General features: G+C 46.5%; 1 protein-coding gene across 2 annotated transcripts in view; it reads right to left on the minus strand.

Annotated features, from left to right (window-relative positions):
* The window catches only part of TOX4 (TOX high mobility group box family member 4), a 315,932-nt gene that overhangs the window by 154,934 nt on the left and 143,580 nt on the right, over positions 1–17,418 (minus strand). For both annotated transcript variants that reach the window (XM_069238267.1, XM_069238266.1), the window contains exon 5: positions 15,232–15,450. In XM_069238267.1, the coding sequence (XP_069094368.1) occupies positions 15,232–15,450 (219 nt within the window). The remainder of the gene's footprint in view (positions 1–15,231; positions 15,451–17,418) is intronic.

Consider the following 17,418-nt stretch of genomic DNA (forward strand, 5'->3'; position numbering starts at 1 on the left):
ACAAAACCCCCCTGGTCTGCCCTCCGAAGACGCGGGTACTTACCTGCTGGCAGACTGGAACCGGGGCACCCCCTTCTCTCCATTGAAGCCTATGCGTTTTGGGCACCACTTTGAACTCTGCACCTGACCGGCCCTGAGCTGCTGGTGTGGTAACTTTGGGGTTGCTCTGAACCCCCAACGGTGGGCTACCTTGGACCAAGAACTGAACCCTGTAAGTGTCTTACTTACCTGGTAAAACTAACAAAAACTTACCTCCCCAGGAACTGTGAAAATTGCACTAAGTGTCCACTTTTGAAATAGCTATTTGTGAATAACTTGAAAAGTATACATGCAATTGAAATGATTCAAAGTTCCTAATGTACTTACCTGCAATACCTTTCAAACAAGATATTACATGTTAAATTTGAACCTGTGGTTCTTAAAATAAACTAAGAAAAGATATTTTTCTATAACAAAACCTATTGGCTGGATTTGTCTCTGAGTGTGTGTACCTCATTTATTGTCTATGTGTATGTACAACAAATGCTTAACACTACTCCTTGGATAAGCCTACTGCTCGACCACACTACCACAAAATAGAGCATTAGTATTATCTCTTTTTACCACTATTTTACCTCTAAGGGGAACCCTTGGACTCTGTGCATGCTATTCCTTACTTTGAAATAGCACATACAGAGCCAACTTCCTACAAAACTTCTCAGCACAATAAATGCACACTGATGCCAGGGTACATTTTATTGTAAACTACACCCCAGAGGGCACCTTAGAGGTGCCCGCGAAACCTTAACCAACTACCTGTGTAGGCTGCTGGTTCTAGCAGCCTGCCACTCTAGACATGTTGCTGGCCCCATGGGGACAATGCCTTTGTCACTCTGAGGCCAGTAACAAAGCCTGCACTGGGTGGAGATGCTAACACCTCCCCCAGGCAGGAGCTGTAACACCTGGTGGTGAGCCTCAAAGGCTCACCCCCTTTGTCCCAGCACCGCAGGGCACTCCAGCTAGTGGAGTTGCCCGCCCCCTCCGGCCACGGCCCCACTTTTGGCGGCAAGGCCGGAGGAAATAATGAGAATAACAAGGAGGAGTCACTGGCCAGTCAGGATAGCCCCCCTAAGGTGTCCTGAGCTGAGGTGACTCTGACTTTTAGAAATCCTCCATCTTGCAGATGGAGGATTCCCCCAATAGGGATAGGATTGTGACCCCCTCCCCTTGGGAGGAGGCACAAAGAGGGTGTACCCACCCTCAGGGCTAGTAGCCATTGGCTACTAACCCCCCAGACCTAAACACGCCCTTAAATTTAGTATTTAAGGGCTCCCCTGAACCTAAGAATTTAGATTCCTGCAACTTACCGAAGAAGAAGACTGCTGAGCTGAAAACCCCTGCAGAAGAAGAAAGAAGACACCAACTGCTTTGGCCCCAGTCCTACCGGCCTGTCTCCTGCCTTCTAAAGAAACCTGCTCCAGCGATGCTTTCTCCAGGACCAGCGACCTCTGAATCCTCAGAGGACTGCCCTGCTTCAAGAGGAACAAGAAACTCCCGAGGACAGCGGCCCTGTTCCAAAAAGACTGCAACCTTGTTTCAGAGGAGCAGATTTAAAGACCCCTGCAATCCCCGCAAGAAGCGTGAGACTTGCAACACAACACCCGGCGACCCCGACTCGACTGGTGGAGAAACAACACCTCAGGGAGGACCCTCCGGCGACTCCAAGACTGTGAGTAACCAAAGTTGTCCCCCCTGAGCCCCCACAGTGACGCCTGCAGAGGGAATCCCCAGGCTCCCCCTGACCGCGACTGCCTGACTCTAAAATCCCGACGACTGGAAAAGACCCTGCACCCGCAGCCCCCAGCACCTGAAGGATCGGAACTTCAGTGCAGGAGTGACCCCCAGGAGGCCCTCTCCCTTGTCCAGGTGGTGGCTACCCCGAGGAGCCCCCCCCCTTGCCTGCCTGCATCGCTGAAGAGACCCCTTGGTCTCCCATTGATTTACATTGGAAACCCAACGCTTGTTTCTACACTGCACCCGGCCGCCCCAGTGCCGCTGAGGGTGTACTTTTTGTGTGAACTTGTGTCCCCCCCGGTGCCCTATAAAACCCCCCTGGTCTGCCCTCCGAAGACGCGGGTACTTACCTGCTGGCAGACTGGAACCGGGGCACCCCCTTCTCTCCATTGAAGCCTATGCGTTTTGGGCACCACTTTGAACTCTGCACCTGACCGGCCCTGAGCTGCTGGTGTGGTAACTTTGGGGTTGCTCTGAACCCCCAACGGTGGGCTACCTTGGACCCAAACTTGAACCCCGTAGGTGGTTTACTTACCTGCAAGAACTAACAATTACTTACCTCCCCTAGGAACTGTGAAAATTGCACTGTCTAGTTTTGAAATAGCTATATGTGTTTTATTTGAAAAGTATATATGCTATTGTGATTATTCAAAGTTCCTAGGGTACTTACCTGCAATACCTTTCATTCAAAGTATTACATGTAAAATTTGAACCTGTGGTTCTTAAAATAAACTAAGAAAATATATTTTTCTATACAAAAACCTATTGGCTGGAATTGTCTCTGAGTGTGTGTTCCTCATTTATTGCCTGTGTGTGTACAACAAATGCTTAACACTACTCCTTTGATAAGCCTACTGCTCGACCACACTACCACAAAATAGAGCACTAGTATTATCTCTTTTTGCCACTATCTTACCTCTAAGGGGAACCCTTGGACTCTGTGCATACTATTCCTTACTTTGAAATAGTGCATACAGAGCCAACTTCCTACAGTGAGTCATCCATCAACTCCAGCTGAACGTTCCCTACACTCAGATGTCACAAAGATTTTATGACTTCACTTTGACAAGACCAAACCGATAAAAGTCTAATTGATCATTTCTTAACAGTCCAATAAGGTCCAATCTTGCTACCTTGAAACAACCCATTTTCTTATTACTAATTGGCAGATAAGCTGCTTCCGGTAAAACCTAAAGAACACTCCAAAAGAGGCAAAGGAGCCAATACAACCTGATTAAAACATCATCCAATGGCTGAGATTTGAAATAAAGCCACTTGGAACTCAGTCAATATAAATACAAAGCACTAGTGTCTTCATTCTGACAATTTAGTTGATTTGACAGTAGGTTGCGAACATCATGTGAGTGCCTCAGAAACAACACATGATTTCATGAAGATCAAATTAATCAATGTCCAATCCGGAAAAGATTATGCAGTGGAACATGTGGTACCCTAAAAACGTTCTCACACAAGTTGAGCCTCATAACCCACTATCGTTATGGGCAAAATTCAGGCTACAGTAATCATCAATAACAGTGCACCTTGCAGCTATCTCAAGATATCTACTGGAGCCTCATGAGCCATTGTTTTCCTCAGACTTAATACATTAATTAATCTGAGGTCTTTTAAGGACTTTTCCAACGGTGACAGTGCTGTAAGATCCAGTGCACGACAAACGAATTACTTATTAGTAGGAATAGTTCTGCAGCCAGATGTGTTTTCTGGATTCACAAGCTGTGCATCTATTCTGCCATCTAGTAGTTGGGTCCGTGAACAGCTACCTCCACTTTTAGCCCCCATTTTGATTAATAGGTACTTGTGTAATTACTCAAATGCCCTGATCCCAGCTAAATAGGACTACGTGCAAGTGGTCTGACCCTGAAAATGGCAACTTTTTTAATTAGCTTGTCTCCAATTGACTTGGCCTAACTTACCTAGGGGTACCCACGGCCTGTAATCTGTCAGTTGGAAACCTCTGGGAAGAGGTAGGCAGAGGTCTCATCCCTCAGAGCACCACCTCGGCCACTAATAGCCCGTCTCCTGAATTTCCTGATCGCAATCTATTCCTTCAGAGATTACGGACACAGGGACCCTGAAACTTAATACCACCATCACGGCTTATCCTGACTACACGATGAAAGTACAACGCAAGCGAAATTCATAAAGAAAAGTCAAACAGCTTCTTTGCGAACACAACATCAGCTACTCATTGTTGTTCCCAGCAAGACTGCGTGTGGTGGACGAGGGGGAAGACTCATATTTTCCCCTCACCTGAGGACGCATGGACGCTGTTACACGCTAAGTGCCTGGGGTTAACCCGCACCGTGAGGACTCTATACCTGGAGTCTGCCTGACACCTCAACCCCCGCGCAGGAGGAGAGGTGGAGCTAGGATGCGCCCATCAAAGGCTCAAGCTGTGGAAGGCCAAGCACAGGCACCAATCAAGGCGACCCAACTTACTTTGAATCAATAGGCTATTTTACGCGAGGACAAAACATCAGACTCCAACTCGTCAATGGGACATTCCAGCAGGTCCACAAGCCTCTAAACACTAGGTCCTGATGTTACTCCACGCACAGCAGATGACCTCTAATTCTATACTTTAACTCATCAAGACGGCATTCTATTTCTGAACTGTGCTCAGTAGTGAAATTGACATTGGATGCTGGTGCTCAGGTCACAAACTCACTGCGAATCTGGGAAAGACTTAGATCTCCAGCTAGCGGAGCACTATTGACTGCTTGCACGAAGTCTCCATGGAGCTTTGTTACTCAAGGTACATGTGTAACTAATGGCGATTACAGGGGTATGGGGGTAGAGAGGGACTAACAGAATATGAAATGGGCCACAGAGGACACGTCACCTACTCATTATGCCCATACCCTCCCCCCCTTCTTGTGGGTTTCCGAACAGACATCTATCAATCTATGACTATCTACAGCGCTTGTTGCACTTATACACTAAGGGGTGGTTACGGCCCAGTTAGCCAACGCCCTGAAGGGTTAAATATTGTTGATTATTCTTATTCTTATGTTATTACATGTTTTTTTAACACGGATGACGAGTGACAGTAGGGTAGGGATACTCAGGAAGGTAGATAGTGACACGGTGGGAATCTATTTACCAACTGAGGTAATGTCGGTGGACCATAAGGTATTAGCACACACATCGAAACACATACTCATGTGACAATGAAGATTGATAGTTAAAACGTGATGACCTGGAACGTACGAGGTGTGGCCAACCCCATTAAACACCATCGGATACACGCACTCCTAAAACGCTTCAAGGTCCACATAGCAATCCTGCAAGAAACGTACCTCACAGATAGGGACTTGCATAGCTTTAAGTCTAAATGGCAGGGACAAGCATGTGGCACGATAATGTCTGCATTTGCCAAAGGGGTGTTAATATGGGTGGCGCATGGGGTGCCCTATGCTGTAGAATGGTATATAGTGGATAAGGAAGGCAGATATGTGCAGCTGGAGGGCTTCCTAGAGGGTAAATCTAGGTCCATATCTGGAATATACACCCCTAATTCTAGACAAGGGGACTTTCTGATGTCAATTACACCCACGCTCTTCCAAGACCCTACAGCCACTTGTATATGGGGGGGCGACTAACTGTGTACCAAATGTAGACATGGGCAGATTTCACCCACCACTGGCAGGTGTTTCCAGCAGGACAATGTCACGTGAGATGTGCAACTGGATGTCCGAGAGGGGACTCCATGATATATGGCATCTTCTTCACCCCAAGACTGGGGCTATTCCTTCTATTATTCAGTACATAGGCTACATACCCGTATAGACCTGCATCTAAGCCCGGCAGATCTGATCCACGATGCCTTGGAGGCAGACTATTTAGCCAAGACGCTATCAGACCACTGCCCACTACGGGTCAGCTTTTCCTGGGGCAGATTGCACGCCTGCATACCTACTTGGTGTCTGTAGGAAAGTACCATCTTGCCTGGCATGTTACCCCCATATTTCACTGAATATATGTTGTTTTAGTTGTATGTGTCACTGGGACCCTGCCAGCCAGGGCCCCAGTGCTCATAAGTGTGCCCTGTATGTGTTCCCTGTGTGATGACTAACTGTCTCACTGAGGCTCTGCTAACCAGAACCTCAGTGGTTATGCTCTCTCTTTGCTTTCCAAATTGGCACTAACAGGCTAGTGACCAATTTCACCAATTCAAATTGGCACACTGAAACACCCTTATAATTCCTTAGTATATGGTACTGAGGTACCCAGGGTAGTGGGGTTCCAAGAGATCCCTATGGGCTGCGGCATTTCTTTTGCCACCCAGAGGGAGCTCTGACAATTCTTACACAGGCCTGAAACCGCAGCCTGAGTGAAATAACGTCCACGTTATTTCACAGCCATTTACCACTGCACTTAAGTAACTTATAAGTCACCTATATGTCTAACCTTTACCTGGTGAAGGTTGGGTGCTAAGTTACTTAGTGTGTGGGCACCCTGGCACTAGCCAAGGTGCCCCTACATCGTTCAGGGCAAATTCCCCACACTTTGTGAGTGCGGGGACACCATTAAACGCGTGCACTATACATAGGTCACTACCTATGTATAGCGCCACAATGGTAACTCCGAACATGGCCATGTAACATGTCTAAGATCATGGAATTGTCACCCCAATGCCATTCTGGCATTGGGGAGACAATTCCATGATCCACCGAGTCTCTAGCACAGACCCGGGTACTGCCAAACTACCTTTCCCGGGGTTTCACTGCAGCTGCTGCCAACCCCTCAGACAGGTTTCTGCCCTCCTGGGGTCCAGCCAGGCTTGGCCCAGGAAGGCAGAACAAAGGACTTCCTCAGAGAGAGGGTGTTACACCCTCTCCCTTTGGAAAATGGTGTCAAAGCTGGGGAGGAGTAGCCTCCCCCAGCCTCTGGAAATGCTTTGATGGGCACAGATGGCGCCCATCTCTGCATAAGCCAGTCTACACCGGTTCAGGGATTCCCCCAGTCCTGCTCTGGCGCAAAACTGGACAAAGGAAAGGGGAGTGACCACTCCCCTGACCTGCACTTCCCAGGGGAGGTGCCCAGAGCTCCTCCAGTGTGCTCCAGACCTCTGCCATCTTGGAAACAGAGGTGCTGCTGGCACACTGGACTGCTCTGAGTGGCCAGTGCCAACAGGTGACGTCAGAGACTCCTTCTGATAGGCTCTTACCTGTGTTGATAGCCTATCCTCCTTCCTAGGTAGCCAAACCTCCTTTTCTGGCTATTTAGGGTCTCTGCTTTGGGGAATTCTTTAGATAACCAATGCAAGAGCTCATCAGAGTTCCTCTGCATCTCTCTCTTCACCTTCTGCCAAGGAATCGACCGCTGACTGCTCTGGACGCCTGCAAAACCGCAACAAAGTAGCAAAGAAGACTACTGCAACCTTGTATCGCTGATCCAGCCACCTTCTCAACTGTTTTCCTGGTGGTGCATGCTGTGGGGGTAGTCTGCCTCCTCTCTGTACTAGAAGCTCCCAAGAAATCTCCCGTGGGTCGACGGAATCTTCCCCCTGCAACCGCAGGCAACAAAAGACTGCATCACTGGTCCTCTGGGTCCCCTCTCAGCACGACGAGCGTGGTCCCTGGAACTCAGCAACTCTGTCCAAGTGACTCCCACAGTCCAGTGACTCTTCAGTCTAAGTTTGGTGGAGGTAAGTCCTTGCCTCCCCACGCTAGACTGCATTGCTGGGTACCGCGTGATTTGCAGCTGCTCCGGCTCCTGTGCACTCTTCCAGGATTTCCTTTGTGCACAGCCAAGCCTGAGTCCCCGACACTCTAACCTGCAGTGCACAACGTCCTGAGTTGTCCTCCGGCGTCGTGGGATCTTCTTTTGTGACTTCGGGTGAGCTCCGGTTCACTCCTCTTCGTAGTGCCTGTTCCTGCACTTCTGCGGGTGCTACCTGCTTCTGTGAGGGCTCCTTGTCTTGCTGGGCGCCCCCTCTGTCTCCTCACGCAATTAGCGACATCCTGGTCCCTCCTTGGCCACAGCAGCATCCAAAAACCCTAACCGCGACCCTTGCAGCTAGCAAGGCTTGTTTGCGGTCTTTCTGCGTGGTAACACCTCTGCAAGCTTCTTCACGACGTGGGACATCCATCCTCCAAAGGGGAAGTTTCTAGCCCTCTTCGTTCTTGCAGAATCCACAGCTTCTACCATCCGGTGGCAGCCTCTTTGCACCCTCAGCTGGCATTTCCTGGGCATCTGCCCAATCTCGACTTTGTCGCGACTCTTGGACTTGGTCCCCTTGTTCCACAGGTACTCTCGTCCGGAAATCCACTTTGGTTGCATTGCTGGTGTTGGTCTTCCTTGCAGAATTCCCCTATCACGACTTCTGTGCTCTCTGGGGAATATAGGTGCACTTTACACCTACTTTTCAGGGTCTTGGGGTGGGCTATTTTTCTAACCCTCACTGTTTTCTTACATTCCAGCGACCCTCTACAAGCTCACATAGGTTTGGGGTCCATATGTTATTCGCATTCCACTTTTGGAGTATATGGTTTGTGTTGCACCTATACCTATGTGCTCTCATTGCAATCTATTGTGACTGTACATTGCTTGCATTACTTTCTATTGCTATTACTGCATATTTTTGGTATTGTGTACATATATCTTGTGTATATTTGCTATCCTCATACTGAGGGTACTCACTGAGATACTTTTGGCGTATTGTCATAAAAATAAAGTACCTTTATTTTTAGTATATCTGTGTATTGTGTTTTCTTATGATATTGTGCATATGATACCAGTGGTATAGTAGGAGCTTTGCATGTCTCCTAGTTCAGCCTAAGCTGCTCAGCTATAGCTACCTTCTACCAGCCTAAGCTGCTAGAAACACCTTCTACACTAATAAGGGATAACTGGACCTGGTACAGAGTGTAAGTACCCCTTGGTACCCACTACAAGCCAGGCCAGCCTCCTACAGTGTCTGCAACCAGATATGGGGGCGGACCCTCCATTCCGCCAACAGTTGTCTGAGTACATTTCCAAATACTTTGAATTAAATGATGGGACTGCCACATCACACGCAACGGAGTGGGATGCTCACAAGGTGGTTGTACGGGGCCACTGCCTCGCAGCCACAGGGGGTATTAGACGCACTTTGGTAAGAGAAGTTGCCTTACTGGCAACAGATCTGCGTGGAACGCAAAGTAGCGCAGTGATCACTAGATCCTAGCGCTCTTCGCGAACCACGTGCAAGATATAGAGTGATAGATATGTGCTTGCACACGTACGACTACCGACATTACCTCTTCAGGTTACATGCAGAGGGTGACCGTTCTGGTAGGTTGCTGGGATGGCTAACTCAAGGCGAACAACAACGTACCCTAATAGTGCCATAAGACTAGAATCAGAGACTGTGGTCAACACCCAGATAGCTATAAACAATGCCTTTCGGCGCTATTACAGCACACCTTATGTGGCAGGGCCTGAGCCCTCAGCTACTCAGTGGATTTTTTGGACCTGCTCCTCCTCACTCAACTTACTCCACTACAACAGACTGAATTAGACAAACTCATAGAGATCAATGAGATCAGAACAGCACTGCGTCAACTAGCTCGCAATAAAACCACTGGTTCGGACGGGTTACCAGTAGAATATTAAGACACGTTTTCCACACAATTAGCTAAACCATTCATGGAGGTGCTACACGAAGCACAATTACGGGGCAAACTTACAGCCTCTCAATGCGAAGCGCTGATAGTGGTTCTACCAGGCTGCGACCCTCTTGATGTGCGATCTTATAAACCTTCATCATTGCTTAATTTGGACTGTAAGCTGCTGGGTAAGGTCCTTGCAAATCGGTTGCACCCGCTGATGTCCTATTTAGTGCATGAAGATCAATCAGGTTTCATCCCAGGACGGAATACTTTCCTAAACGTGAGGCGACTCCTGCAATTAATGGCGGACACTCTAGAGGGGGGACAAGACAGAGTTGCGGTGTCTTCAGACATTGAGAAAGCCTTTGACACCCTTGGATGGCCTTTCTTGAAAGAGGCTTTGCACAGCATGGGATTTGGTCTGAAATTTTTAAGATGGATTGGTATTTTGTATTCTAATCATATAGCCCGCGTTAAGACAGGCCAGGTCATCTCAGTTAGTTTCCCCATCTGTTATGGTACCAGACAAGGGTGTCATTCATCACTGCTGTTATTTGCGATAGCGATTGATCCCTAGCGGCTCAACTCGGACTACGGCCGCAGAAGTGGCGGATACTCGATTTAGGCACACAACATATAGCATCTCTCTATGCAGATGATGCGTTAATATACTTACGCAACAGTAAATTGTTAATCAGGAGCTCTTACAATTACTAGATTTATTCGGAGATCTATCCGGCCTACATGTGAACTGGAAAAATCTTGTGTATTCACGTTAACCCCGGTGCCAGAATGCTTGAGGCCTCCTCTCCCAATCCATGGACTCCCATGGTGCCACTCATCTTTTAAATATCTCAGTATCCAAATATATTGTACTAGGGAGGACTTAATGGAGGGCAATTTGGGACAAGTGGTACGCTCGATCCGTGGATCTTTACCGTTTTGGAGTATATTACCATTATCGCCACTAGGACGGGTCGCAATTACTAAAATGATAATAGTCCCTAGAATGCTATATCATTTCACAGCACTCCCATTAGCAATACCTCGCTCATTCTTCAGGACCCTTAATGGCTTGATGCTCGAACTAATTTGGGGGACTGGTCGTCGTCGAGTTGCACTTACTGATATAGATCACTCGCTTGTGGAGGGAGCCTCGGCCTGCCAGGATTCCACTGCAGAACCTCCAGGATATAAGGAAACTACACATACACCACACCTTAGAACCGTGGCGAGCGCTGGGTGTACTTACTATCAGAACTCTATTTAGAGATGGCTCTATCATGACATATACGGACTTGGAAGATACTTAAGGCATAGGCACTGGGCAGTTCCTAATCTACTGTGCATTGAAACAACTTATACACAACACTTGGGGTAGCAGAGATGCAGAACCTGCAACTTCACTTATATTGCACAATGTATTATCAGGCCACGGTCCCAAACATATATCCCTATCATACAGTACCCTCTTCAGGAGCCTTGACCTAAACAAAGCGGGAGCACGTGCGAGATGGGATGGAGTCCTTCCAGCACCACTGTCCAGCGCTTCGTTCGACAAAGGAGGTATCACGTAACCCAAGATTCCACTTTACAAAGTTTAATTTACACCAAACTTACCTATCTCCCTACCGACTCCACCACATGTTCACACACACCAATCATGAATGCCCGCGCTGTGGAGAACAGGACACCACTTTTTACCACATGACAAGGAGTTATGCAGCGGGCCTGGCACAAAATTACTTCTCTGACGGGGGACCTGGTTGGTCACTCATTACTCCCAACACCCGAGTCCTACTTGCTTGGAGTTTGCACCAGGTTGAAGAACTAAACAGTTACACCTATGTATAGATTTGGCATTTGTACTATTCAAACACCGTATAGCAATGCAATGGAAAGCACCGAATACTCCAGACACGCACCGATGGCTGGGCGATTTGTTGCAGTGGGCTAGAGAGGAAGCATAGGCACTTCACTTTCTCAACGACAAGGGTGGGATGATCATGGGACTGGGGCTCTGGGGTCATTTCATAGTTAAAATATAAGCCAAAAGTGATATTTATCCCCCCTGAGTTAGACACAGCCAGCCAGTACATTTTGGGTGCATTAACAAGCACAACTAGTGCAGCTGAAGGTTAGATGGGTACAAACTTGCAATTCTTAAATCCTGGGGCAGAACTCTGGATACTACAGGCTAATAGAGAATTAAGATACCTTACATCAAGAGGAGAGCATTGCCTCCACACAGTGTTTTTGGGGAAGACCCAAGGCTTGTTACCCGGACATAAACACGGACTGCTGTGCTGAGCGCCAGACAGGACACAGATTGCCAGATACTTCCCACATACACTACCCATTCAAACTTACGTGTCTGATGTATACGTGCTATGGCTGTCTAATGTGATGTGATGGTGGGGGTTGTCTATGCCTAGATGTCTTACACAGTAATTAACTGTCGCGGGATTCAGTTCTTCCTTCATTGTATACCCTCCCCTTTCCATACTGTACCTCTATTTTATCAACGAAGACATGTGCATGGTAACTCAAGTCAGATGTTGTTTGTACATGTTGTACTTATGAAGCAATAAAGAGATTAAAACAAATATGTTTGATTTCATTGTTTCACTGTTACTGAGAGTCTGTATACACTGTCAGCATTGACTAAATGGGAGAAAATTTCAATAATAATACTCAACAAAAGTTCAAATGCTGGAGGACGATCTGGAGGCACACTAGCAAATGTACTTTTTAAAGGAGTAAATACTTTCTTAGAGTGATATTTTCTTGCCAGATAAAGCATGTAAAGATAATCATTTACTTATAAAACTGAGAAAACAGGCTTCTAGGAAAAAATTGCAACATGGAAAAGTACACCCCTAGCAATTAAAGAGTTATTAATTGTTTTTTAAAGTATTGTCTGAGTAATAATAAAAATAAAAAATAAAAATAAAAATACAAAAAATAAAAAAAATGGAGTAGGCTTCCCTAGGACTTTGTTGCATCAAAATACGCCCACTCACTGTAAGAATAGAATTTAAAGGAGAGGACACCTACTACAGTTGCTGCAGCAGCTTAGGCTGCCTTTCCAGTAATTTAAAAATGTATTTTTAAAATACTAGTTACTGTAGGAAGCTAGTCCAGTGTGTGGTGGGCACTCTTGGTTTTACACCTTATACTGGGTCCAGGCAAGCCTGATTAGATAGTGTTACAGTGTCTAGAAAACCGGGATTCTCTGGGGTAGCTGTAGTCAGCAGCCAAGACTTATCTAGAAGGCATGTGAAGCACTTGCAATACCACAGTAGTCACACACTAACTTATCAAACATGAAAGGAACCACAATGTTGCAAAAATAAAAGGTACTTTATTATAGGCAAGGCACACCAAACTAGACTATCATTGGTATGCCTCCCCCTCTGGAGGCATTAACACACAGAACATACACTAGTAAGTACTCAGGAAAACAAATTAGCAAGGGTCCTAGAGGGGGTCCATACCATATACCAAAAACAAACAGACCAAAAAAAAAAAAGGCAATGGGAAAGGGTGTCTCCTACCAGAGTGTATAGAGTAGTCAGCCAAGGGCTGGGGAAAAGTGGAACCCCAAAAGGTAAGTACCTAGAAGATCCCCAGCGGCTGGGTGCAGAGAGGGAGGTTACCAAGTTGTCCCATAGGCTAACATGGGGAAGTTGTGGTTGGAGAAATGCAGAAACAGGACCAGGCCAGTGGAACCCAAGGGCGGATTCCAGGCGAGGAGGGCCTGCAAAATAAGGAGACAATCTAGTCCACGCAGGAGTGTACAGGTGGGGCAGGAGGCAATGCCCCCCTCCCTTCTGAAGTTGAAGATCCAGGTCGTTGGTGATGAATGAAGCCCACCTGTGGGGTCCGGGAGCTGCAGAGGACTCCCTAAAGGACAGTCCCTCAACAGTCGGTTTGCAGACGGGTTAGTGGTCTGGAGGACCACCAACAAGCACAGGTAAATGCAAGAGAACTGTTGGAGGTTTTCCAGCTGTGGAGGACCAGCCCTGGGGACTCAACCCTTGGAGGGGAGTACGAACTGACCCTCAAGATGCGAAAGAGCCAGAAGAAGCAGTCGGTTGGTGGCAGAAAAAGGGGATTACCCTTTCCCACACTGGGCAGAAGACAGAGGAACCAGAGGATTCTTAAAAGCCACCACCTGTGTTGGAAAATCTTCACAGATCCAAAAGATAGAAGATCCCACCAGCCAGACGTCATTGCCTTAGGTGCCTGCGGATGCATGGGAGTGACTCCTTCACTCCAAGGGGGACTGATTCTTGGTGCAGTCAGTCTTGCCGACCCAAGAGGATGCACAGCCTTGGTGATGTTGCAGAATGCTGACAGCAGTCACTGAAACAATATTGCTAAGAGAAGGCTTTTCAGGCATTGCAGTTGTCTGGTTCCTGTGTAGCCCAACAGCAGAAGATGTCTTGCAGAGAGTTCCTTACAGTATCTTCCACAACGAATTTGGGGACCCACCCACACAGGAGTCCATAAGTAGCCCAAAAACAGGGTTTAGGCACTCTCTGGAGTGACCAGCTATCAGGAGGGGTCACTGACGTTTGCTACCTGGCCTACCCAGTCAGATGTTCCCAGAGGTCTCTGCACATATTAGTTTCCAGGATGGCAACCTAGAGGAGCTCTGGGCACCACCCTAGGGGTGGAGATGGACAGGAGAGTGGCCAATCCCCTTTCCTTCAAGTGTTTCGGTCCAGAGTAGGGTCCAGTGGTCCCTGGACTGGTGCAAACTCGATTGTGCAAGGAGGGCACCAAATGTGCCCTTCAAAGCAGTCCAGTGGCACAGGGAGGCTACCTCTCCCCAGCCCAGTTACAACTATTTCCAAAGGAGAAGAGGCTGCACCCCTCTCCTACAAGAAATCCTTTGTTCTGCTGTCCCCTACTCGAGTTGGTCACGCAGCAGGAGGGCAGAATCATGTCTGGGGGCTGCATAGCCCAGGCTGCCCGCAGATCCTGAAATACTGGTAGGAGCGGAACTGGGGGATCCTCTAATTAACCATCAGGGTGCATGGAATCATGCCACCACTACTGGGATCAGCATTGGAGTATGATTCTGACTTGTTTGGTACCAAACATGCCCAGCTTTGGAGTTACCATTATGTAACTGGACCACAGGTCATTACATAGATAAAATGGCTTCCCTGCACTTACAAAGTCGAGGGAATTGGATCTGGAGTTCGCAGGGGCGCCTCTGATCATGCAGTGGTGCCCACACACAGGGACCTGCAACCTGCCGTTTAGGCTAAAATTGCCTACCACAGGGGTGGCTGTCACTGCACCAGGCCACTGTTAAGTCAGTGAAAGGGTGCATGCACCATTTCACACAGACTGCAAATGGCAGGCCTGCAGACAGTTTACATGGGCACTGGTCCCCTGGTGTACCAATGCCCTGGGCCAACTATGAGTGTATAAAGTACAATCCAATCACATTTGCAGGGGAGAGCCCAATCACTGGGGTCCTGATTAGCAGGATCCCAGTGAAAACAGTCTAAGCACACTGACATCAGGAAAAAAGGGCCAGATAGAGAGGACTTTCCTACAGTTACAAAGTCTCTTTTTGAATTTTAAAAATATTTTTAAATACTTATTTTTAGCCTGACTTCTGGGAATTATTCTGCGGTTATGAATCTTAGAATTTCTTGCTGTCAAAACCTAATTCTTAACAGAGAAAATGAACTCCAGTGACCTGTCAGTCATCCCAGAGACTTGCTAGTTCACTGCAACCATGCCAAATGGAGAAACAAGGAAAGATTTTATATGTAGTTGACATTAGGGTCCCAATCAGATTTTGGCACCCAGTGCTTACCTGCTTCTGTTCCTCTCCTAGACTGTCCCACATAGATGCCACAATCTTGGAGACTTCTCCGAAGGTGGCATGGGGATTCTGACCCTTGATGGCAGCTTGTGTGTCACGGAAGAAGAGGGCATAAGCAGACACAGGTTTCTGCGGCTCATTGGGGTCCTTTTTCTTCCTGGATTTCTGCTTTTTTGTTGGCCCCACAACAACAGCCTTCGGAGCAGTTATCTAAGTGGAAAGTCAAAAAAGAGGACAATGAGGAAAATATACTCCTTTGTTACTATATTTCTCATGAGTCACTTATTATAGAGATGTACACAGACCAATAGAAAGATGGACAGCATATTGTAAGCTACCTTTCCTGCCTACATGTAAATCAAGATAAACTACTGACACTTTCATTTGCATGGCCCAAGCTCATAACCTTCTTTTCCAAACACCAACACCATTTCAGAATTATTATCGAGGGTTAAACTGTGAGATGGCACAGCCTGATAGAAAAGGGTAGCTCAGCTGACATAACACTGAATCCAAGATCCAATTTAAACAGAGACAGAAGTAACTGAGAGGGTGTGAAATGTATTTAGATGCTCGTGTATTTGAACATTTGGCTGGTGTGGTTATGGGTGATGTGTTTAACCATTAAATAAACAGATGGCTTGTCAAGATTTCAGTGTTTACGACTGCAACATATCACATCAATGACACAGTAAGTGTGTAAGAGATCGGAAGACAAGAATCCTCTGTTTAACCTCCTATTGAGCAGAAAGAAATTTAAGGGAGACACAAACGTATACAAAACTAGGTTCTGCAATAGCAAAACTAGTTTTAAGGAAGTTCTGAATGTTGGTATTTAGATTGTTTGAAGATTCCTGAAAATTACTGAAATGATGCATATGATTTTCACAGAATTAAGATCTTCTGGGAATAAAAAGTCAGCTCCTTGGTCACTACATCCCAAACAACCCTACTAAATTCTCCCCTCATTAATCTCACCCTGCTACTATGATCTCCCTAACCCTTCCACAGACCCTTCCCTCCTCCATCCCCCTTTACTCATCCCAAGCCTTTGGGATGAGTAAATGAGCGATATACTCCCAATTAACACTTCTGGATTTCTTTCCTCCTTCACCCCTCCATTACTCCAGTCAATCTAACTAACAAACTCATATCCGCAGCTCAAATTAACCCATAATAATACAAAAACTATACTCATATTTCCCGATACTAATCCATCACTAATTCTTGTTGGGTTCCGGAGTAGCGTGCTACTCGCCGAAAAGCGCTTTGACGCCTCGTCAGGGGTAGTAAACGTTATATAAATACTATTACAATACAATACATTACATTCTTTTCTTACAGGATGTCTAACTGTCACATGTGAGAAGGCAATAATTTTTAGTTAGTTAGAATTGTTATCCCTCACACACACGTTCAATGAAGACATCCATCCTCAGGCTGTCAAATGAGGAACCATTAAGGAAAATGTGTTTTCCCTGAATTCTCATCCCTTGCAGTCCTTCCGGACCTTTATTCTTTCTTCCCACATTAGACTAATTTGTTACTTCCGTTATTATATCCTCTATCTTAGTTATTCATCCTTTTCTTCTCTTCTTAGTTTTAGCTTCTAGCTTGCTTTCCTACCTTTCATGCTTTCCTTTCAGCTCTTCTTTGTCCACATTACGTAGAACTGCTCCTTCTCCCTCATTCTTTACCTCCTTTCAACTATTCCTTACCTCCACTCTCCCTCTCTTCTCTGCAGTGGCCATCCACATTACAAGGGTCAGTGTCAATCAATGTGAAGATTAAGTCGACTTAGAATATGCATTGCTAGTTGGAAAACTACTCCTGTATGCCTTCAGATAATTGTGCACATGATGGGTCCGCTTTACATCCTTCTGAGCTTCATAACAAAGTCAGTTATCTGTAATTACAGTTCATCAGCACTGGTAACATCATAGAATAAAATGATTGGATACTTCTCCATTGTCAATTGGGAATCTTCTGATGTAAAAATCAAATAATAGTGGTAACAAAAGCTTAAAAATTGCAGCGTAGCATAACTCAAGCCAACAAAGTGCTGAGGTTCTAAGTTGCACACCCTGCAAATGCGTCCATAAATAAACCTCATTATAAGTGGAGGGTTGGTTATCAATCAACAAAAACACCAATTCTGAATAGCTGTAGTTACAGTAA

The sequence above is a fragment of the Pleurodeles waltl genome, chromosome 6, assembly GCF_031143425.1.
Source record: "Pleurodeles waltl isolate 20211129_DDA chromosome 6, aPleWal1.hap1.20221129, whole genome shotgun sequence".
Lineage (NCBI taxonomy): Eukaryota > Metazoa > Chordata > Amphibia > Caudata > Salamandridae > Pleurodeles > Pleurodeles waltl.